General features: G+C 39.5%; 1 protein-coding gene across 6 annotated transcripts in view; it reads right to left on the bottom strand.

Moving 5' to 3' along the window:
* Nucleotides 1-24,945, bottom strand: part of TMEM132D (transmembrane protein 132D) — a 327,315-nt gene that overhangs the window by 239,688 nt on the left and 62,682 nt on the right. For 2 of the 6 annotated variants that reach the window (XM_072024469.1, XM_013098099.4), the window contains exon 1: nucleotides 15,954-16,836. The exons of 2 other annotated variants lie outside the window; for them this stretch is intronic. Coding sequence is in view for 1 of the 4 variants with exons in the window: in XM_005018068.5 (XP_005018125.2) it covers nucleotides 15,954-16,032 (79 nt within the window). In the remaining 3 variants the exon portion in view is untranslated. Of the gene's footprint in view, nucleotides 1-15,953; nucleotides 16,841-24,945 lie in introns of those variants that run through there. 2 more of the 6 variants (XM_005018068.5, XM_027469876.3) reach the window with 2 other exon arrangements.

Genomic DNA, 24,945 nt, shown 5'->3' with positions numbered 1-24,945 from the left:
CTCAGCTTTTTGGAAACTGTTGAAACAGCAGCCATTGGTGGTAACTGGAAATGTCCACAGCCATATGGCTGGGGCTAGGAAATAAAGTCCAAGTTTCTTCCTGGAAACTCTTGTGTGATTTTCAATATCATACTGCAATCTCTATCATCATTGCTATGGAACTCAGCTACTTAGATTTAGTTTGGCTGGACAAAGAATAAAGGTGTTTCCAAAATCTTCCAACTTGCTCATCAAAACACTCAGCATACAGATATGTAGTATCCATATCAGGTTGGAATATTATAGCTGAGCCAAACTATAAAGATTAGTGATTTCCACCACATTATCATCATCATCTGTGGGAATCTTCCTCACCCCAAAAATTTAACTAAGCAATGAAAACAAGTTTACTGAGGGAGAACTGGGGTTGATAATATTTTTTTTTTATTGATCATCATATTTTTGTCCAACTTGAATTGGCTTTATGTTGGTCATAACAAAATATTACTATTAGACTATTATTTTTAAAGTGTTTCTGATTTATAGATGGAATGGGATGTTGCTTGGTAAGGCCAATCAGCCAAAAATGGCAGTCATAACTATTAAAGTGGTCACTGTGAAACTTTTCCATTTTGACTGGTTTCCATGTCATGCCACTCCAAAAGGCTTGTACATCTGATTTCTGCAATCATGATTTTTCTACAAAGAAATAAGAATGAAAAGGTCTGGAAACAACTACTGAAGGTGCAGTTTGATACCACAAACACAAAGCATAATTTAAGGCTATTGCCCAAAGAAGCCATTCTGCTTCCATTGTCAGCCACAGATTCCTTAGTCTTCATTTATCTCAGATACGCAGAGGATGTGGCCTCAGGGTGAGGTGATTCACAGTCCCATATCTGCTGGAAAGCTTTTCTTTTCAGTAGGTTAGTTTTCCATCAGATCAGGGAGCTCAAATACCTCATTTTGCAACTGCAGGGACTATTGGACTTGGTGTCTGAAGAAAAAAAAAAAGCAACAAACAAATGAAGGGAAAAAAAAAAGATGGCTTTTCAGCTGGATCAGTCAACTCTCTGCATGGCTCTTTGCACTCAACTGCGTAAGTGCCAAAGCAACATAAGAGAGAAAGAGGAACTGCAGCAATCCCAACTGAGGATGACTTCGCTTACTAAGGAGCCATACCATCCATGAAAATTTTCAGATTTAGATTAGCAATAAGCAGTTAGAAGTTTTCTGACTCTTACAGCATTGTATCAAATACTTTTTTGTGGCAACCATCTAGATTTAAGCAAATAGAATTCAAGACAAAATATGGAAAAGCACTGCTGTTCAGCTAATGTGCCAGCACTATACCTGAGGAAAACACCTTTTAAATTCCAGGTCTGTTATAACCATTCTCCATAGCCAAATTATAAAGTTTTTGCACATTTCTCCAGCAAATCTAGACCTTGACTCCAAACAATTTATTGCATTTAGCACAGTTTTCATTGCAGTATAAAATACCACCTCATTTCATTATTTCTTTCCCTTAAGTTGCATCGTATCTATAGTACCACAAAATGCATCATTTCTCTCTTACCAGCACATTTGATGACTAGTTTTCCAGGGCAGAAGGCAATGTCTATTTGCAAAAGCTGTGCAATCTGTTTCAATTGAGAAGGAAACAAAAACAATTTCAATATCACCTTTTGCCAGCAGGTCAAGGAAGAACACCGAGGGTATTTGCTAAGTATGAGCTTCCATTATACAAAGGAAGGAATGCTGAGAAAACCCCTTTGCTACTGGGAAAAAAAAAAAAAAAAAAAAAAAAAAGAAGAGAGAGAGAGGAGAGAGAGGAGAGGAGAGAATTAAGAAGCTCACATGAATGAGAAAACATTTCACTGCAAAAACAAAAGAGCTCTTTTCAACCACTGAATATAAAGAAATAAGTGAGCATCAGTTATTTAATTTTCCTTTCAGCTTGGTGAGAAAGTACAAACCACCTGACATGAAATAATTATGAAAACAAGCAAAAATCCACCTTGGTTCTTTGTGACATTAGATTATTATAGACAGGTGTAGTGGGTTTACGTGGCAAGGTTTTGGTAGCAGGGGGCCAAAGGGATGGTTTCTGTGAGAAAGATCTAGAAGCTGCCCCATGTTTGGGAAGGGCCCCATTGTTTTCCAGAGCTGATCCAATAAGCGATGTTGTTTTGCGCCTCTGTGAGAGCACATTTAAGACAAGGAAAAAAACACTGCACCACACAGCAGCTGGGAGAGTGAAAGGAGTGAGGAACAGCCTTGCAGGCGCCAAGGTCAGTGCAGAAGGAGGGGGAGAGGTGCTCCAGGCACTGGAGCAGAAGTCCCCTGCGGCCTGTGGTGAGGACCATGGTGAAGCAGGATATCCCCCTGCAGCCCAGGGAGTACCACGGTGGAGCAGGGTTCCACGCTGCAGCCCGTGGAGGAGACCACGGTGGAGCAGGTGGCCCTGCACCAATGGAGGCTGCCGCCTGTGGAAGACCCCTGCCGGAGCAGATTCCAGGCCGGACCTGTAGCCCGTGGAGAGGAGCCCACGCAGGAGCAGGTGACCTGGCAGGAGCTGCTGCCCGTGGGGGACCCAGGTTGGAGCAGTTTTCTCCTGAGGGATGGACCCCGTGGTACGGACCCATATCTGGAGCAGTTCTGGAAGAGCTGCTGCCTGTGGGAAGCCCACACCGGATCAGTTCATCAAGGACTGCATCCCGTGGGAGGGACCCCACAGCACAGGGGACGAGAGTGACCGAGAAGGAGGGGCAGAGAAGAAGTGCTGTAGACTGACCATAACCCCCATTCCCCCGTTCCCCTGTGCCACTCGGGGAGAGGAAGTGGAAGAGGGTGGATAGGGGGGGAAGGTGCTTTTGGTTTCTTTCCTTTGTTTCTCACTTCTCTAGCTTGTTAGTAATAGGCAATAAATCTTACTATCTCTTTATGCCAAGTCTCTTTTGCCCATTACAATAATTACTGAGTGATCTCGTCCTTATCTCAACCTTTGAGCCCTTTTCATTGTATTTTCTCCCCATTCCTCTTTGAGGAGGGGGAGTGAGAGAGCGGCTGTGGTGGAGCTCGGCTGCCCACTCGAGCGGAACCACGACAACAGGCAAAATCAAGAGTGATTTATGGTATGAAAAATGATGATGTTGCAATATTTGTTTTAATCTGAAACTAAAGTTAAAATTTCAGTTGTCTCCCACCAGGGACGTTCCACTGGTTTAAAAATTCCAGAACATTTCACTTGTTTTGGTGAACAGAACAAAGCTCCTTTCCCAGTTCTTCAGTATAAGACTGCATGGTAGACACAATAGTTTCAATGCTCGATTCCCCATTGCCCTGTATCATCTAAGCTCTTTAGCCAAAATACATTTTGTGTAGGTTGGATTATGTCCTCTTAGTTCAAACTGCTTTAACTGAAGTGAGGGCAATTCTACAGTTTGGTAGGATAGCTATATAGAGATGGCTAGATCTATGTAGATATATGTATAGATCTATACAGAGAGATAGTTATCCTACTAAACTGCAAAATTATATAAAATAAGGCCAAATGTGTGTGTTATTTGCTACTGGGCTATGGTATGTGTATGTGGCAGGGGAGTGTGAGGACATCAGACCACCTGGAACCATTCTGGTGATGGGCACTGTCTGTCCATACACTACCTGACTAAAGCAGGTCACAGAGCCCATGAAGTATATACTCTGATTTTCTTTATTACCGCATCTCCACAATCCCATTCTTCACTACCAGTTCTTACTCTGCAGCACAGAACACAGAGTCTGCAGAGTAGAACACGGTCTGATCTTTCTTTCTTTTTGTCATCTTCCAATTTTTATACATTTCTTCATGCTTGCCCTCAATCTTAAATTTCTGGGCTCCCAGCCTAACTTTCCAATTATTTTCTGAAAACCCCTACAGGTCAGTACTGCAAGTTCAATGTCATCTCAAAATCTAAAATTATAGCCTGTTCTCCATGATTCCTTCTGTTCATTTCGGTGCTAAAAATAAGACTTGGTTTTGCAGTTGGAAAGAAAGCAGTAGTAGCACTGATTACTGGAAGGAAGAAATTGCAAGAACTATGGAGGAATTTGTTTCCTGAATGTCTGAGAAACATTTGTTCAGTCATTGGAGAAGAAAATGAAGTGACACCAGTAAGTAGCATTTGCAGATGACCAGCTGGATATAGACCAGGACAAACAATACAGAATATAGACTAGTTCAAAGGGACCTAGAGAGTTTAACAAGCCCAGCTGCCTGACCACTTTTTTTTAGGTTAGCCCTGAAGAAGTTAAAGCATGTTATTAAGGGCATTATCCAAATACCTCTCAAAAACTGACAGGCACGAGGCATCATCCACCTCTCTAGGGAGCCTGTTCCAATGTTTGACCACCCTCACGGTAAAGAATTTTTTCCTACTATCTAGTCTGAACCTCCCCAGCAAGCTTTGTGCCATTCCTGAACATACTATCACTGATTACCAGGGAGAAGAGAACAGCAGCTCCCTCTCCATTTTCCCTCCTCAGGAAGCTGTAAGGAGCAATAAGGTCACCTCTTAGCCTTCTTTTCTCCAGATGAGGTAAATCAAGTAGAGGAACTAAATAAAGAAATAAATTTTCTATTCCTAAAACAGATGCCAAACAAGTATAGAACAAACTGCTACAAAAATTCCATAGAATCCAGAAAAGATTCTGACAGTGCCCATCCATCAGAAAAAAACTAAAACAAGTGCGAGAATGTGATTTTTTCTGACAAAAAGATCAAACTGGCAGAAAACTTTTGCAAAAAGCCAAAGACCAAGACCATATCAAAGAAATTGAGGGAATGGCACAGTGTCACCAAAGCTATGAAGACCAGGATACCAGCTAATTTCCTCTGGCAAACACAAACAAGAACTAGGAAGAAATCATGGGCTTTAGAACTCCACAGAACAAACCAGAACACTAGAACAGTCCTGTTACACCAAATAATACCCTATAACACTCTTTGCATTTGTTATGGAATCTTAATTTGTCCCTTGACCTTCACTGTCTCCCAAAAGCCCTCAAGACAGAAGATGTAGGCCTTAAGGATTCTGGGTTTGACAGAGCTGATTACCTGAGAGACTGTCATATGACCTGCGGCAACAACTAAAATCATCTGAGGTCTGAGTGCTCCTCACTGCAACCAAAGGCAATTATTATCAGCACATCTCTGTGAGGGATCTTCAGTTTTGAACTCAGTGTTCCTGATTTAGACTTCCAAAGCCCAGATTTGTTAGCACTGCAAATATGCTGCCAAATTCATCGTTCTCTTCTAAAGCTGCTGAAAAGAATCTCTTCATGAACCATCCTTTTTACTATTATCGATGCAATTTGATTACTTGATGAGAACCTATAATGCAAAGATACTTTCACCATCATAACTATAAATACCATGAAAAAGGGCTACTATGTATAGTATTCTCCACTTATAAGCATATTTTTCAGGATCTGATCCAAAACCAATGCATCTTTTTCATAGGAACAGATGAAGGAATGAAAGGAGCGTGTGACTGCATAGAAATAGAAAGAAAACAAACAAATAAGTGCTTCAGCAGGGATCATCGTACCATTATACCATTACTATTGCTACTCAGATAAAGAGTCTAAATAGGCAAGAAAAGAGACAGGTGATTGCTGATATATGTATTTTAAACTACTGTAGCAGAAAAAGCAGGGAACATCTACAGCACTATCCAAAGTTATGATAGAACAAAAGGGAAAAAAAAAAAAAATAGCAGCAGCCACAAAGAACTGTGTAGGAATTACAGATCTTAGGTATTTATTTTAGTTAGCATTTCATCCATTACTTAAATGAAGCATTAACAAAGCAAAGAAAAAGGAGCACTGAGAGAACTCAAAATATCAGCCTGCTAGCTAGTGTTTGGGAAATACCATTTTGATTCTTGAGGGGATTCACAGTGATATTTGCTATGTATTTTTGTCTAACTTGAGATTTCATCCATAAAATTTAGTATGAATTCTGGACCTCAGGAAGCTCTTTGATTTCAAAAGGCAGTAAGTCCAAAGAAATCTACTGGAACATACAGGGAACCTGCACTTGGGTGCGTTATTGCTAAGATGGCCCACAACCTTTCAACCAAACTAGCCAGGAAGGAAAAGGGGAAAAAAAAAAAGAAATGGAGACAGCAAAGATGCATGTAATTCAAAATTTTAATTAACATAGCTCTGACGATGACTATTTCTTATTAAATGGTCATTGGAACTGTTGCCAGTTTTCTGAGAAGTTGTACAACCATATGCATATTCCACAGGTTAAAAATGCTAAATGCCTTTTTTAATAAAAGGTTCCAAAGCTAATGACTGTCACAAATGTCTTTTATGGTTTTTATTTGAAGACATTGCTCACCTCACAGTCTACTGAAAAGCTGCCTTAACCTCATGCCCTATTCACTTAAAACAAAAAACTGTGGAAGACCATCCTTGGAGACTTCAGCATCAGTTATTCTCCAGTCAGTAGGCAGTTAGAAATAGTGGTTCAAATATCTTGTATCAACTCCCTACACAGACCTACAAACCAGGAGTAGCACTGCATAGGGGGACATGGAAAAGACAAAAGAAATACATGCTTCAGAAGGAAACCTTCACTCTGGCTGGAGGTCAAAATCCATGTAATTAAGCAAAAAAAGAACTTCAATACTGAAGAACATGATTGTCTCTGATTCTGTGTTCTCAACAAGTCAGCTCAGAAGTTCAGAAGAATACACTCATTCTACCAGTTTCAATTTTCACATCCCATCAATAACAGAAGACTAGCCAACAGTTCCTTTCACAAGTTCACCACAGTCACACTACCCAGTATGCTTGCAACTTATAGACATGAAGGAGATTAAAATAAACCCCAAAAACATGAAGGAGTAGAGGAGGAATTAAATATTTCTAATACTTGTAACACCTGCCAGAAGAAAATATATATATATATGTTTTCATTGTAAGTAATGTTGCATTATTAACACAGTTGTTCAACATCAGGTGTTTCTTTAATAGTTTAGTAATATGGATTGTAACAAAGAAATATAAAATTATCTTTAATTTATCCTTTTTATAAGGACCTCAGTATCCCGTATCATATCACTGTCTGAAAAGGTTTAGAGGTTTAGATAGTTTATTAATTGTAACATCAATGGATAGGATCTAGTTAAGCTTTTCAAATTTTTTATTCACACAGACACTTTCTTCTCATCTTTATTTCTTCCCTTTTCATACTCTTATTCTTTATTCTAACAGACCTCTGAATTTTTAATGCTGTCCAGTGACCAGGCCAATCAGAACGCTGTGCTTCCATTTCTAACAGCCTAACTCAAACCATTAACTAACTACTTGTAATGTGGTAAAACGTACAGCCTCATCTGAAGAGAGGAGCAAATGCTATGCAAGCAGCAATAAATAGGTCCTTCTATGAAGAACTCGCATTCCGAGAAGGAAAGACAGATTAAAAGGAAAAAAAAAAAAATAATAGCAGAGAACTGGCCAGTGGACACCCTGGCTTCTAAATCACCATGGTAAACCACTACATTCCTCAGCTTTCAATTAAAAAAAAAAAAAAATCCAAAAAGGTGAAATTATTGCATTTCTGTAAGCAGATGATAATACCTGACTTTAAAAAAAAAAAAAAAAAAAAAGGAAAAGGAGGGTGGATGGGGGGGAATGGAACAAGAAATAATGTTTTATAAGATCATTAAAAAAATAGCACTATTGCAAGACCATTTTATCAGTCATTTTTCCATATCAAATAGAGATATTTCTGCCTCCAGAATACCAAACATAATGTAATCCTCAATTTTGTTGGAGAAGCCAATGTTCAGAAATAGATTTTCTGAAGAGATTTTGTTTTTTTTTTTTTTAAATAGGGAGCATGCTGTCAGGGCTGTAGTACAGCCTGGCTCAGTGGAAACCCATTAAAACCACGTTAGTGGGCAGTTGGTGTCAAAGAGTCAGAAGTATGTAACAGAATCCTACTGTGCACAAGCGTTCAGTATGCAAGAAATAATCTCTTATCAGACAACTGCTGCAGGGGACACAGTCAACTGCCATAGGAGAAAGCAGAGCACAGCTGAAGTCATGATCCCCTTACAATTTTTTGCCCAATAACATGGACAAGGATATGGAATAAAAGAACTTTTACAGATAAACCCTTAGTAAACAAGGAAACAATACATGGAGAGCATCATCTCAAGCTCTAAAAAGCAATACCTTGCTTTTGTTAGTGATAGAAGATATAACAGCTCTTTGTCACTGTCAGTGACACCACAACTCACAAAGATTAAGATTTTCAAAAGTGTCCATTAAATCTTGGATCCACGTCTTTTCACACCCTGATTTACAGGATTACCGAGCAGTTAGCATTTCAGCAGGATGTCTAAGAATGGGGACAAAGAAACACTCTGGAGATGTTTGGGAAAAGTGGTCTTGCCCTGAGTCTGGCTGACAAAGTTCAGTTGGTCACAAATTGGATGCCCACACATCTAGTGGACATGTGGGCAGGTCAGCAGACACTTCTTTTGCAGATGTCCCTTTTCTATTCTCTTCTGTAGAAGCTAGACCAAGTTTTTCTAATGTTTTCACATGAGCCAAATTCTGTAGGTGAGCTTAATTCCCAAAGTGCCTAACTCCTATGATCTGAGTTTGAGAGATCCAAAACAAAGTGACATGGTGACAATTAGTGTAAACAGGCCAGAGCAGTGAAAATTCTAATAGTATTTATCCTATGCTGTTTACAGAGTGACAAAGTGTGAATAACATTCAAATCCCCACTGTTTCCTTTTCTTAAGGATTGCTGGAATGAATCACCATGGCTTAGTAGAAAATTGGAGCACATGATTATCTGTTAATCCAGGATCTTTGATAAGTGCACCCATTGAAGACTAAGTGGAATTGTTACCATTGTTATATCATGAATTGGATTCATATTCAGACAGACACTCTATTGGCTGGTTATCTCTGCCAACTTTGGATTTCTCTTGTGCAATGCACTGGTATAAGGTATATTAAAGACAAAATGTGCATTTCAAATATAAAGTAAGTGATGCTGCGAGCCAATGAAATTGAAGGCTCTGAGATCATTTAGCATTAGATGGAACTAAGCTCACTCATTCAGAAGCTTTGGTAGCACACAAGACATGCAGCCTCAGCTGCATGGATATCTGGACAGCTGCCTTGCTCCACAGAAAGCATTCTGCAGACTGCCTACCTTGACAGCAAATAGATGGAAAAGGAACATTGTAAAGCATCCTGGTTCAGCTGGAGCAGACATCTGATAGTGTCTGCTTCTTAGTCTACCTCATATGTTGTATATGCCAAGAATAAAGTATACTGACATCCTTCCACATTTCTGCATGGCCCTATTATTTCTTCTGCTACTTTTTTTGTATGTAGCTAACTCATTTATTTTGCTCTTTTTGTAGGATCTGTGTAATTCAATATCCATCTTCATTCTCATGTTTTACAGCCTACACGGTCCTTTTTACATTTGGTTTTATTTTGCTTACTCTACCTGCAAAGCTGCAATTAATGAGGTCCAATGTGTTCCACCAATGAGAAGAGCTTTTAAGATTAAAGGATACCATTAGCAGAAAAGGAAATTGGTATAGAATGTTATCGAATAAACTACAACTGGAAGAGGGTTACTAACCATTACTATAGCAAATTGCTGGAACAGCTTATGATTATCTAGATCATCTTACACAACATTGTCACTAAAGTTTTTATTTACCACCAAAAATCCAAATGACTGAACAAACCAAATCAAAGTAACTTTAAAATGGATCTAGATGGGCCTATGAGAAGATGAACTGACTACAGAAGGGGAGGAAAGACTATACATCTCAAATTTTGTGAAACATTGCATCAGCCTAGGTACTTCCACTGCCAACCATTTCTATGTGGTCTGTACAAGAAACAAAAGTGCCTGCATTATGCTGAGCAACTTGCATGGAGAGAATTGTGCAATACAGAAAACTCCCTTCAAAAATCTTTCTGGAAACCTTAATTAAAAAACAAGTCTGAGGGTGTAAAAGCAAGCAAACATCCTTTATGAGGACAGCAGAAGCTTTTTTGGAAGTTAATTGACCCTGCAGTGCAGATGCCATGAGTGACAGGCAGACTACTCCTACCTTGCTTCATTGAACCACTGCTCAATGTTGATTTAAGTGAACCTGTGTTGGGATGATTAGAAACACACCATCAGTTACTGTGTCTGAATTACTGAGGCAGTACCAGTTTAGAGAATTTTTTAAATTACTACATTTAGTCTACTACAGTGGTTTTTCCTCAAACCTTTTAAGGACAAGAGCAATCTAAGGTTGTTTGTTTTTTTGGAAGAAATCCAGACCATCTTGCACAGTATTGTCACAAAGGTCTTTGTTTACAACCAAACAGGAATTGGGATGCACTCTGAAAGCACTCTTGCTACTTTTATTTCCTCCCTTTGTTCTTTTCTAGCTTGCATGCATGAGATTTCTGGCACTGGCTTCATAACACCACTCAGATGTTCTATGAATCACCACCAGTGTGTGGGCCACAGGCTGAAAAATACCGCACCAGAAAACTGTGAATTAAGGCTCACTAAAAGCAGTGGAAACCCATATACTGACTGTAATGGGCTCCGGATCACACCCACTGTGGATCTATGGATGGACCTAATATCTTATATCGCAGACCTGTAAGTTATATCATCCTCTCTTCAAGTTTAAGTCACACTACTAAAATAGTAAGTGGAAGCTTGCAGAGATGCTACAAAGGCTGCACTCTGAACTATGAGGACTTCGAATCCATTAGCTCTGTGGGACCATCAGATTAGCATCTTATACTGGAATTAATTCTATTCAATATAAGAAGAAATCAAGGACATGAAGAAACCAGTCCTCTTTCTAGAGTTAGTTTTCCCCCTGCAGAGCAGGGTGAAGTAGCCTAACATCGTCAAATATGTACCTTCAATCTACTCATAATAATTAGTGTTATCTAAATGTCTCTGAACTATTTAGAATCCACTTCATTTTGAACTGTCATTAATATTGCAACAGGCAATATTATGAAGACTGGTGAAAATCAAGTAATTTAATGTAACACTTTAGAAACCAAACCTGCAATGAACCTCGGCTGCCTCTTCAGCTTTTGTGCAATCAATCAGTCTGGAGACATGTTTACATATCCTAGGACCAGTGATAGACTGCCACTAGACTTGGCATCCACAATAACCTTAGGAGGCTGATTGAATGAGAATGCAGTATGAAAAGTCAGATTATCTTTTGATTCTCTCTTTTATTAAATAAAACAGATCTTTATTGAATGAAGCTGCTTTTATTAATACCTAAAACATTAGTTGGTGTCACAGAGCTTGCCAGTCCCACAGAACTAATAAAAGAAAAGACAGAAGTAAAAAATGAGAGCATTACAGGAAAATAGAAACCAAATCACATTAAACCAGCATTGCAGCTGACAAATAAAACATCGGTCTAGCTGTAGAATTTTTAAGTTTAGTCTGAATTTATGATTTTTGCTGAAAGAAACCAAAACTGGGCTTCTCCCAGAAGTACACTGTGGCAAGAAACAGAATGAGCGCAAAAAAAAAAAGTGCAACTCAGTTTCCCCTTCCCTCACATAATGCCTCAAAAGACAGTAAATTTAATGCAGCTGGGACAATACACAAAAACTTTGGTTTCATGGGAACAGCTTGAGCTCTAAGCTAGAAAGATTTCTTTTATCTTTTGAATTTTCAGGCTAACTTTTTTGATTTCTGCACATAGACAAAGCTTAAGAGAAAAACTCTTACTGACCATACCTGTACTTTATGTTTATCTAAGCAGTAGCCATCTGAAATCAGCATGCAGTGAATTTTCTATACATATCAACTGCACAGCAAGAGCAGCAGGTGCCTGGGTCAACACTGTTACTTCAAGAAAAAGCACATGTCCCTCATCATCACCATCAAAATCTGTCAACATGAATTGAATTTCAATTCTGAACTCCTGTCTAGTCACCATCAAGACGGAAGGGGAAAAAAGAATACATGCGTTAAACCAAATAGAATCATCTTCAATTTTAATCCCTTATACAACACCATTTTCCATTCCTATGTAGTCAGTATTCCAGAGTAATGATACAAAGTAGTGCTGAAACACAGGTTGTTGCACTCCTCAGCTTTTCATTTTCCATGTTTCTATTTATACTACGTTCACAGTGCACTTCAATGTCAGTGAAAGATCTGCACACACACATTTTCAGAAATGGCCCACAGCACCCTGGAAGATGGAACATAACCAGGGAGCTCAGCAGTCTTGTTCTTTGCACACCACTGCCAGTGGATGCACAAGTAAAATTAAAATGAAGGAATATGGCTCCCTATATAGCCACAATTCACAAAGATATAATCCACTGAAATCATAACTTAATTATTTCAGCAATTACTGTGGACAGAATGACATATTCTGACAGTAAGTATCATCATGAAATGAATAAAACTACATAGAGAAAGCCAAAGAGAGTTTGTCCATGATGAGACAAAGATATTCTATACTATAAGATTCATTGGGTATCAAGAGGGTTCAACGAATACTATAACATGAATAATTTCAAAGGAAACAGTAGCAAATTAAATCCAAATATCCTCATGCTTATCTCCTATAATGCAGTCAAAGCTAAGCATTTGGGAGTTTGGTTTCTGGGAGTTTTTTTCCCCCAGTTTTCCTATAGTTAGAGGCTGGCATTGCTGCAAATGGAGTATCCACATCTCTAGCCTGTGGGGAACACTCTTCAGGCTATACAAGGTAATCCTGCCTAACACATCTGCCAAGCCTCCACACTGATAAGAACTGAGAGAAAAAGCAAATCAAAAAAGCAGCTACGTGGCCTGAGATCTCATTAGAAAGCACTTACAGGAAGATTTCAGCCCAAATGACAATGTGGAATGCTCAGCAGAACACAGGCAGAAAGTCACTACGATATTCTCTTGTTTTGTTTCTCTTAGCTTATAATTAATTTCAAATTTCTTATTGTTGTTGTTTTTATTTGACAGCAAGTATCCATAATGTAAAAGGCTCCTCCACCTTAAGTCTCACTATATACATCCTAAAATTATTTAGCTACTTTCAGGAGATGTTCAGTTCAATACAGACTTAGGCAAGGATGGAATCTAGTGTTCAAGTACAATATCAAGTTTTCACCCTACTCCAGTGAAGCTAATGAGAGTTTTCCACCTTAAACACAGGAACAAAATGCCCATGTGCCTGTTGTATTAGTCTGTTTTCATTAACATCACCTGGGTTTGTCTATTTTTTCAACTGAATATTTCCAAAGAATTTTTTCACAGCTGATACCAAGTAGTGACATACCCAGCTGACTGCGGGCAAGCACTAGCTACCTAGAATGGAGTCAAGAAAAAACAAACAAAACAAAACTGTGTTGAGGACAAAGCTGTAAAATGCAGCTGCTTCCCTAACTACAGTTACATAGCATTATAATCTCTCTCTCTGTACACATACATATATATACACACACACACATTTAGGCTGTACAACATTTTAAATACATAGACTATATCATCAGTGACAAATTGTTCCAATAAGAACATGAAGCTTACTATAGAAAACAACATTTTACTACTCAAGCTGGAGCTATTTTCTCCATATATAAGATAAAAGCAAAGCAAAACCACAATAGTATTCTCAAGTCTTCAGCATTATTACCTGAAACATTTGGAAACTGTGCAGGAAGAAGGTGCGTTGCCATGGCTCTGTGTAATCAGCCACAGACCTACACACAATAGACAGCTGATTGCTGTTGCAGGTTAAAAGATTTGATATCTCTTTAGGAAAACTTTGTCATTATACTATAAATGAGAAATTTTTTCTATTAGTAACAGAACAGCATCAAAGAAACATGCCCTGCAGCAGTAATCAAGTCTGATTTATATTTTTGTTTTGTGTTCATCTTCTTACAGGGATTGAGGGGGAAATCAACCTTATGCATTGCCTAGTAAATCTAAACCTGCTGTATATCTCTAGATATAGAGATAGAGATAGATATCTCTCTGGTCTCTTCAAAGTACTAAGGCATAGTAGCACAGCTGGAGTCTGTTACTTCATTTGGGGACAGACAATCACATTAAATGTAGATACCTATATTACCAAATAGCAGAGTCCTAGCTACCACATAGTACTGTGTGGGATGTCTGAAGTGCAAAATAAATAGCACAGAAAATGCCAGTAATTCTAATAGAATCCTGGGGAAAAGTGGGATTTAATGGGAAATATCAAATTTAATGGCACTTTATAATACATAGAAAAATCTCGCTCATCAGTCTCTATAGTATTCTTTTCAACCTGAGAGACCTCCTTTCCTTGTGTAAGTTTCCGCCTATGTTTATCTTTCAAAGGAGAAGTAATATTTAAAAATAAAATCATACATGAATGTTATAATTGCTGAGCTGGCAATAAAGCAAGCACTGTACTCAGTAGGACTTAAATGCCACTTATACCCCAACCTTGGAATAAGCTGCAATCTCAGTCAAGCCCTCTGTTAGTGCAGCATTAAGGCTGCAAACTGAAACACACCAAAAAAAAAAAAAAAAAAAAGGATTCTTACTGCATTCATAGCCTATTCAAAGTACTGATATTGCTCATAATAAAATACATAACTCGCAGCCTAGCTGGGTAATCAAAAGCTACTGGGGTGCCATGTGAATGAAGTAATCATTTCAAAAGACTTAGACTTCCAATCCCTGCTGCTAATGCATTTCCAATTGCAACTTTAAAACTGTACTTATGTGGGCACTGCATTTAGGTAACATTTGAGGAGACTTATAATTTTGTTTCTTTCTTTTTCAACCTGTTCTAAGGAAAGAAGGAGAAGTGAATTTTACATAGGGAACCGCCACAGAAAGAGACAGCTATGTACTTCACCTTCTGGCAGTAAACTCAATATTGGATACAAAACAATTAGTAAAAATAACTCACTTAAGAAAAAAAGTGTTGATATCTTGAAATGTGAAAGTGTTAAGAGTAATTAATACCTTTTTTTAATAGTGATCTGTCTCTAAGCAGAACTCTATCAGTATGTTTGCAAACTCATAAATTAAATGTATATGCTATTACTCCTCATGAAAGAGCAAACATGCAAACTTTAATCTTGTTTTCCTGACAAGATATAGCTGTTAACATGCAATGCTTTTGCAGTACACATGTATACTTGTCCTAACTTACATTACACAGGAATGCTTATCTCAACTAAGTAGTGCAAAAATATATTTATCTTTGGCTGCAGCCATAATTGAAAACTTTAAGTTCAAAGAAATATTTAAATAGGCACAGACGTGTGCACTGTCCACACACTGGTTTTCTGATCCTTGCTGTAAGCATACCTGTGGGCAAGATACCACTGAGGTATCTGAAGACTTGCTGTCAGGACACTCAAACTCTATTCAGCATGCAGAATGCCAGGCACCTGGTTTGGGCTCTTGTCACGGCTTTTAAACATTTCAGCAAGCACTTATTTCTCTGGTCCAGTTAAACACTGCCAAGTCTAAGGTACAGGATTTTTAATTTGAAAAATCACACAGAATGGCAGAGCAGCTAATTCCGATAGCCCATACCCTGAAGATTTCAAATTTCAAGACAATAAAACCCTTTGCAATCCAAAGATGAGTTCCCAACTCAGCTCACCAGCAGCATCTACTACAGGATCAAAAATATGCTATGCAGGTAACAAGTGTCTCCCTAAACCGCTAGGCTGCCACAGTCAAACAAAAATAAATAAATCCTGCCACTGAGAATTTCCCACCAGGATATCTTTGTTTTTGACTAACACATGACTCCCCCCCAAGTCTTGCAGTCATGAATTGTGAGTATCAACATTCAAGACATCACAGAGAGAGGGGACAGAGGTTGTGTATGTAAAATAAACAACAAGATGCAGTGAAACAGAGTGAGCCTTACCTTTGGAAAAAACTGCTGCCAGGCTCAAGAGGAGAGGCGACAACAGATGCCCCATATTGCTAATCCCAGAAGTACACATCCTAGGCTTGGTAGGGAAGTGAGGGCTGAGTTTCACGCACTTTGTAGTCAAAATACAGATCGGTCAGCTGAAGAGACTGCATTTTCAGCAAAGGTCATCTTGAGAGCACAAAAGGCGTTTCCTTCGGAGAGAGGACTTACTTCTTTAGCTTCAGCCCTCCCCTCTCCTCCCTCCTTGCTTCAAAACAGACGATGCTGAAAGAAAAACCCTCTCCTCTCGGGAAAGAAATAGCAAAACGGTGCGAGCGCACCCTTGGCCCCGAGCCGCAGCTGCGGGAGGCGGGCGAGCAGCCCCCTCCGCAGCCCCCCGCGGCCAGACGCTGGGCAGGGGCCGAGGGCTCTGCGCTCACCCAGCCCGTGCCCGCATCCCGGCGAGGCCGGGGCGCCCAACTTTGCCTTTAGGCGCTGCTGCTCAGCCCGCAAAGCACCCAGGCACGGAGGCAGGGTTGTGTTGCTGTTCGCTTTTTTTTTTTTTTTTTCCTCTTCCCCCCCTCTCCCCCCTCAAGTTCTCAGTCTCCTCATTGACTTGGTTGACTTTCCGCCAGCGGGGGGGCCAGCGGCACGGCAGCGCTCACGGCTCTCGAGGCCAGCGGGGACCTGGAGCCCCGGCTGGGGCAGCGTGGCTGGAGCCCGGCCCGGGACCCGCGACCCCCGCCCCGGCCTCCCCCCCGGCCGCCCGCCTCCGCCGGCTCCGGCCCATCCTCCGCGAGCCGCGGTTGCTGTTTGAGGCAAGGCAGAGCCTTAAGGCGGGAGGCGTCACGGAAACCCCAAAAAGATGAGGGAAAGGAGCAGCTAAAGAAGCGCCCCAGCCCAGCCCAGCCCAGCCCCGCCTCGCAGCGGGCAGCCCGGCAGCCCCAATCCGCGGGCAGGGGGGCGCGGAGCGGGGCGGAGCGGGGCGGAGCGGGGCTGCCGGGCCCAGCCCCGGCGCCCCCCGGTGCGCCCGCTCCCAGCCCCAGCACCCGGGGACCGGCGGTCCGGGGAGTCCGGGGGTAGGCGAGCCGCCAGGACACGGCCACAGCCGCGCAGGAGCCGCCCGCGGTGCGGGTTCGTCCCCTGCGCCTCACCCCCCCCCCCGCCGTGTCCTCATCCGCTGGGGCAGGCGAATGGTGATGCCCAACAAAACGCGCAGCCAGAACGGGGAAACAGTGAAGACTTGGGAGCAGAACGTGTGATGCACGTTGCAAGAACTGCGGGGAAAACGCCTACGTTTCCTCGAAGTGGTGTTCAAAATAAAGTGTTGGGGAGAGGTAGCTGCCCTGAGGCTTTCCTTTACAGCGGGTGGGAGTGCCAGAACCATTCGGCTAGCCCAAACCTTCGGTCATGCTCAGTAATGAGACTTGTATTGCACTTGGCAGATAGAAAGGCAGCAAAATGCAATTTACTACAGTGCTAGCTAAAGAAAATAAAAAAGCAGCTTTGAGAACTTATAACTACTTTTTCCCTTCATAGAGTACGTGTTTGGGAATGATAAAAACGTTTTTTATATTACGAGCTGCATGACTGAAGCTTTAAAGTGGGTCAAAATAAACTGAGTCTGAGTGCACACTGAGGCTGTGTGCACTGTTTGCCAACACTCAGAAATACACAATCAACGATGTAATGAGAAAAGGCAGTATTTTGTGTGACAACACAGAAACATTCTAGATCACATCAGTCTTAGAACTATCGCCAATCCTAGAGAGGTTCGCCAGTCCTGAACTGAAGCAAACCTCTAGAAATGATGTTATACCTGAAACAGGTGTGCCATCTCAGAACATCCGCTCTCTGAAGAAAGAAAAAAATGCTATTGACATGATATGTTGTCACCAAAAACTTACAGTATTGTCCAACACAGAAGAATTGTTATTAATTAATAGTCTCTATCCAAGATAAAACTATCTTGTCATTTGGGGAAGCCAATACCCAGCTTCATTCAGTAAGTAGGTGACATAGGCCAGCACAACACACAGTTAACCTGTGTTCTGGTGGATAAAGAAGAGCTTCACATATTCTTTGAAAAATGCAAAGAAGGAATAGCTTTCTCTCCAGATGTGCGTGGGGGGAATTGTTGCCAGCATTTCTTTAAGAAGAAAAAATAGATTTTCCTGGAATTAAAAAATAAGATTATTTTCTCCTCACTTTTAGAGGTTCTGTCTCTCTGGCCAGTGCATAGCTTTTGTTTTTTGTCCTTTTGGGCAACATTTGGTGATGTTTTGTCCTACTGCCTTCCCATCACTCAGTGACAACTAGACAGATAGAATGGCAGCAGCGGTGGTAGAACTGCAGCTTTAATGCCAGCTGTACTATATTTGTAAGACTACATTCTTTCCCTTTTCATTTTGCAATGCTGCTATTGAAATGGCAGATTTGGAAGCTCTTATTTAAATTTCCAGCAAAAATGTGGGAACTAGGGATCCTTTATCCATGTCCAGAATGATGCTATTCACTGAATAAATTTCTAAGTTTAGCATTGTGATATATATTTTTTTAATTTAAACTGTTATTTTTCCTTAATGTTTTTAAAAGTCACGCTAAAAGGTCAGTAACCCATTATTAAATTTTATGCTTCACCACCCTTCTCTCTCCAAAGCGCTCAGCAGACATTTGACATTCAGCAGGCAGTAATGGGCACACAATGTTTTGTCAACATCCTCCTCTCCTGCCGCTACACCGTTACCCCCAGGAGCCAGCTCTGGCTCTCAGGCCTTTCCAAGGCTGACCCAGTTAGCAACACGCTGATGCCTCCCAGCCCACCAGGAGTGAGCGTACTCCTTCCTTGCATTCGCCCAGCAATCCCTGTACAGCAGGAATCCCCCTTCGTGGGCATTTCAGCAATGTGACAGCAGAAGACTAGGCTGCTTGCTGGGTTTCACTCTGTACGGGGGGTGTCCAGTTCTGGGGCCTCCCTGTGAGCGCTTCAGCACCACAAACTCTAGCCCAGGCATCTAACACTTTGCGATTAGCAATGGAAAGCTTTCCTAGACACCAGCCGCAGAAAAATCACATCAATTCATGCTATTCAGTAATGAAAAGGCATCTTCCTGGTTTTTTGGCAAGTATGTCTAATCTTTTCTGGGTAATTAATGCAACTAATCATGAAGGAAGAACTGGCTTTAGGAGAACACAAGAGACAATGAAGGGTCTTCCAGAAGTGCATCTCCACAACCTACGACAAACTATAATGGTAGAAATCCATCCAGCAAATTAATGAGAAAATCCATTGTTACCCTGAGACTTCTTGTTTCATCTTCAATGCGATCTATCAATTGATAGATATAATCTGCTTTATGTAATTAAAATTACTAATTGTTCTAATCAGTTTATTGATTCTCCTTTTTGTTGTTGTTTTATTCTTTTATTTTGTTTTAGAGACATTCCCTCATTAACGGGCTAGAAGTACAAGCCTAGAAGGGGTCCTATGGACACAGCAAAGAATCACAGACTAAAGTGAAGACCAAAGCCAGGTGGAATGGGGAAAAAATGTTTCTCTGCCCGCTATTCTATACTCCTCCATATTTCCACGTCAGTTGGAAATTTTGCTCGGTATCTTACTAAGTGTTTTAGAGGTGGAAACAAATATTTATATAAAGATATGGAAACAGAGAATGTATCCAGTGATCTGAAAGCAAACAATCCATTTCAAAAGCCAATTGCATTCTAATAATTCTCTCTGTGTCCACAGACCTGGAATAGCAGGGCATATTACTGACTCTTTTAAATTGAACGGTTACACATTTTTTCTCCAGAAATATTTTTCACTTTCCATTAAACCAAGAGAAAAATCCTGGCACTGCTGAAGTCAGCACATACTTTACCATTGATTTTTACAGATAGATTTTTATCCACTCTTCCCCCCCAACACACACACTCACACATTGCTTGAAGATTGCACAGATAGCCTTGAAATGGATTATCTGGGCTTGTTACTGCACAACATCCAAAATAAATAGCAGTTAGAATCATAGATTCAGAAGATGAAAAGGAATCAGCATGATCAGTTTGACCTCCTGCCAATTTTATACAATTTAATGTGTTGTCTTCAAAACGTTTAATAGGCATGAAGCAGCAGGTGTACTGTGACTGCTGCTCATAAAGCAAAACACAAGTTGTTCCACTTGTGGAAGTTTCTATTTTATTTTTCTATCACTTTTTTTTTTTTTTTTAATCACATCTATCTGTGGTCTCTTCCCTCTGTTTGGGTTAGGCAGAGTCTTTCAGGAAGGGACTTCTTTGTTGCATGTGCACACTATGTAGCAGCCAGCTGAGTCACGGGCAGCAGCTGAAGCCTGTTTGTGATGTTCCCACATGAATAATATGAAAATCAGGTGGAGATAATGGAAGACACCACAAAGACCAAACTGAGTCACACTCTTCAATTTCATATTAATGTCTGGATCTTTCTCCCTTTTGACATTAACCAGAGCTTAGATTTTTGTTTCAGTGACAGCAGGATGAAGCATTAAATCTTTAATTTGTTTGAAACTAATTCTTATCTGTACATTCATACCACAGAAATAAATAATAATAATAATAAATAAAATCACTTGGTTTGTTTACGATGCTTTTGTTGTATGAGAAAAGCAGATTCTGTTCAAAATCTTCACCAGGCTGAAATAAAAATCTATCTATCTGACAGCTTGTAGTTCCACTGTCAACTGTAATACCCCTTGGAGTGCCTATCTCTTTAATGATCAAACGTTAACCTTCTGGTGAATAGTATTCCTATCAGGCTACTTTATGTTGCTGGGCTTTCTGTCAGTTCACAATAGCTGGAAAAAGTAGATGATGTCAGTCAGTTTTCTCTCTCCTTGTTTCCAATGAAAACTCAGAAATAGCTTAGTTCCAAATGAGTTCCAAAAGTGACAAAGAACCTTATCACAACAGAGGTAGGCTGTTATCAGCCAAATCAGCAGCTCTCCAATAGGCAAAAAGTGTATCTAAGAGGGCTTTTTTTATTTGAATTAATGAACTAATATATTAACCTGCTTTGTCTGATGGTAGGATTTTAAAAGCTGCTTTGGCTGCTACTGTACTCGCAGTACAATAAAGTGCACTGATTTATATGGACCAAATCTCGTAAGATACAGAGGCCAACTTGAGTAAGAGCTCAATAAATAAACTATCCAGTAAGTGGTGCACATCAGGAAAAAGAAAAGCACTAAAGGAAGAAATATATATATCATAAGAAAATTAGTAGGCACAAAAAAAACTCCAGCTTTCTGGCTGGGTTGAACTGAAGCCTCCAGAGCAGTGAAATGCTATCTACTGGTGTAACTTGTGCTTCCTGAGTTACAATCAATGAAGTAATCTCAGGGGCTGGAGAACACACAAGCGTAAACACATGACAGTGCCCAATGTGAAACCCAGTAATACTCTCAATAGCATAATTTTCAAACTGACAGCTGTTTTTAGCAGCAGACAGCGTGAAGTAACAGAACTGAGGATGTTGCCATAACTATTCTGAGACATAACTAAAGGCAAGTAAACGTGATGTCTTACAAGCTTCTGAGATGGCAAAGCCCATTTAAAATTACTATGGAGGTGATGTTTTCAACAATGTTTTCAGTATGAACCAGAAATAGAACCCTAGCTGTTTAAAAATATCCTTGTCTTTATATAGACTGAATTAGGGACTTTTAATCAGAATGCCCCAGGATGTGGTATATACAAAAAAAAAAAAAAAAGTATTTTCTATCTTCCCTACTGAATTCCATCCCATTTCCCACTTTTAATTAATAAGCTATTACTGATTGTGATTTTGATGACCTACAGAGGTTTTTTTAATTCATCTTTTAGACGTTCACTTTTAATGGAAATAAATATTGAAAATACATCAATTTTTGTTAAAAGGACTAGAAAATACAGCTTTATGCTTACTCATCTGATGATTTTTTAGTATAACAGACATGAAATACACTAATTATAGTTTTGTTACACATCACTGTGACTAGAGGTCAGATAATCAGTGATCAATGATTTTTTTTTTTTTTTGAGAAACAATTCATGCTTTGTGGCCATCTCCTAGAATCCAAGTGCACAGGCACAGCATTTACTAGTGCCATGTGTTGGGAGTTGTGTTTAAAAGGTGTGCAGTTTCTCAAGACCCAGTGAAATATGGGCATAACTACTTCTAGGCTGACTGCACCCTTAGAATGAAATACACAAAGAAATACAAAACAACCGATGAATTTGGCAGAAGCAAGAAATTCAAATATATGAAAAAACAACAACAACAACAAAAAACAGCTTCAAATAGTTTGCGATCTTTCATAAACACATCTTTGTAAACACATATGGTGTCTACTTATATGTATACACTAGACCTTAAAACGCTTGCCTGTTTGGGAGACAAATACATGTATTACTGAACTTCATAGCAAAATAGGCTTGCTGCCAAGACCAAAATCAACCATGTTTTCTACTAGATGCTTGCTAATGATGGAGTGCTAGTGACCCCTAGTGCTATTTTTTTTTTCTGTGAAGCTTGAACCTGAGACTCCTTATGGGAGAAACAGCATATTTTCTTTTCTAAAATTTAACAGGAATTGGAATCTACTGAAATACATAACAGGTAAAAGTGCAAAGATAAAGAAACAGTAAAACAAAAGCATTCAAACAAATAGCAGTACTTCCAGTTTGTAAAGTTGGAGCACTGATACACCCTGTTTTTTAAAAAATAGAATTTCTTAAATTAACTGAGCACGCGCTATTTTGAAGTATACAGAAAATGTCTATTTCCCTTCCTGGATCTGTATTAGATAATAAAAATATTTTGTTCCTCAAATCACTGGCAATTGAATAATAATGTTTGAAATATCTTTATCTGTGTACAGAATTCTATATACCTTAAATTACACTATATTAAGGGTTGATCCATAAAGTTTAAATCTTTAATAAATTTCTAATGAAGGATAAACAATAGTTATATCTGATGGGTTTTGTTAGCTGCTTATGGCTAACCTGACATTGGAGTGTTTATTTGTTCTTTATAATCTATCTGTGAATGGAAGATTAAAATAAGTCTAGCAAAATGAGGAGGTATATTAGAGCCAAATTCAAACCTAGTCCAGAAGTGTAGCTTTTAAAACTAAATCTAGCTTTCTGATTTTATTTATCATCATTTTATTTCAGTTCTTGAGATGTGCTCAGTTTCAGTAATTTTTCAGGCCTCATAACCATTATTTTTGTGCAGTAAATCCTTAATCAGCTATGTGGAATAAACAGGAAGTAGAAGGATTCATGATGCATATAATATACATATTTACTTTTCAAGCCTTCCTTAAAGAAGGCAAATATTGCACACAGTTCAACTCACACTCAAATTTTTGCCTTTTTTCTCCTTCAAACCCTCATTCTTATCACAGATGGGAGACCATATGGTAGGAAGCCCTTACAGTATATTGGAAACAGCTTCCACATTATAGTAGATTTCATATTGAATCTGCAGAGTCAGTAAATAGGAGGAAGCAACTGAAGATATCTAGAGTATTTTTACCTTCTCACTATAAACATCGGCTGTCCTTGGAGATTAAACTTCAGAAGAAGGAAACTGGGGAGGGGAAAATTACACTAGCTCCATGAATGTACAGAAAGAAAAAAAAAAAAAAAAGAGAGAGAGAGAAAAAAAAAAAAAAAAAACACCTTTGAAAGTAAGGTTCTATTAACAAGATTTGAAATTGCACGCTAGATTGGAAAGCCAAGGGATTCACTGGTAATGAATTTACAGCAACAAAACCAAAAGAAAAGTAAAGGGAGAGAATAAGATAATAAGATGGTTTAGGAGATTTCATAATAATAATAACAGTAATGACTTGATCCCTTGATAGGGTTTACCAGGACTACCTTCTGATGTTTAAAATTCCACCTGAAGGGAGTTGCTGACATTCAGTCTGGAGACACTGATCACTGAGTGGTCCCCAACCCCCCAGTATGGCACCAGTTTGCTGCCTGTTACATTTGTTTTGCGAATAAAAACCGCAAAACAACTCCAACAGCCTACAAAAGCCCATATGGAAGAAGTGAATGTTTGGTTTTCCCTTTCAGTTTCTACTGGGAAAATGAAGTGTAAATTTTTAAATCCATTGAACTGAATTGATACTGCACTCCAGTGTATCATAGGAGAAATGGTCCTGCCATGAAGCCTTGCTGATAGAGAACCAGCAGATGAAGTAGTCAAACTGCAATTTTCTCGAGGAACCAGATAGCACAGATTAATGTCATGACAACTTAAAGGAAGAAAACAAAACAACATAAAAGAATATTGATGAGTCAACTTGACTCTTTATCCTCTAAAATAGTGTGGTTTCATTATTCCCCATGACAAAATCAGATAGGGGAATGCCTTTCCCAAAGAAAAACTTTTATATATATTAACAAATTGTTTCCAAGTAATCAATCAAACATCAGTCACCAGATATCTTATTATAAGCAGCTTGTTGTTCTATATTTAGAGGCCTTCCCACAACTGCCATCCAGCTGAAGTGCATTTGGAAGAAAAAATTACAGAAGAGCACTGACTATTTTTTTTTTTTTCCATTGAGCTGAACAATGTTAATTCGATTGTATGTTTGTGTCTGCAAATTCCTTTCCTCCATGTAGCTTGTATTTCCATGATTTGGGCTGCCACTCAGGGTGTTATTCATGGGCTTACACACACAGAGGCTTGAAAACTGCAGAATTTTCTGTAGTGTTAGCTACCAAAAAATGAGAGACTATGCTTATTTCATAACCCTGAAAGAAATCCAAGTACTTTATCCACCAAACCTTGAGCAAGCTTGTTATTTTGCAATATAATGCATCAGCTCTCCAAAATGCTGGTCTATCCATAACCTATCCTGTTTCAACCAGTGTGAAGCCAGTAAGGGATGCCTAAAATCAAACTCAACATGGTAATTAAATGCAGACTAAAACTTCCTGGATTATTCTGAACACCATT

Source organism: Anas platyrhynchos, chromosome 16 (genome assembly GCF_047663525.1).
Source record: "Anas platyrhynchos isolate ZD024472 breed Pekin duck chromosome 16, IASCAAS_PekinDuck_T2T, whole genome shotgun sequence".
NCBI classification, from domain to species: domain Eukaryota; kingdom Metazoa; phylum Chordata; class Aves; order Anseriformes; family Anatidae; genus Anas; species Anas platyrhynchos.
Note: the sequence above shows the minus strand (reverse complement) of the source record. Positions and strands in the feature narration are given on the sequence as shown.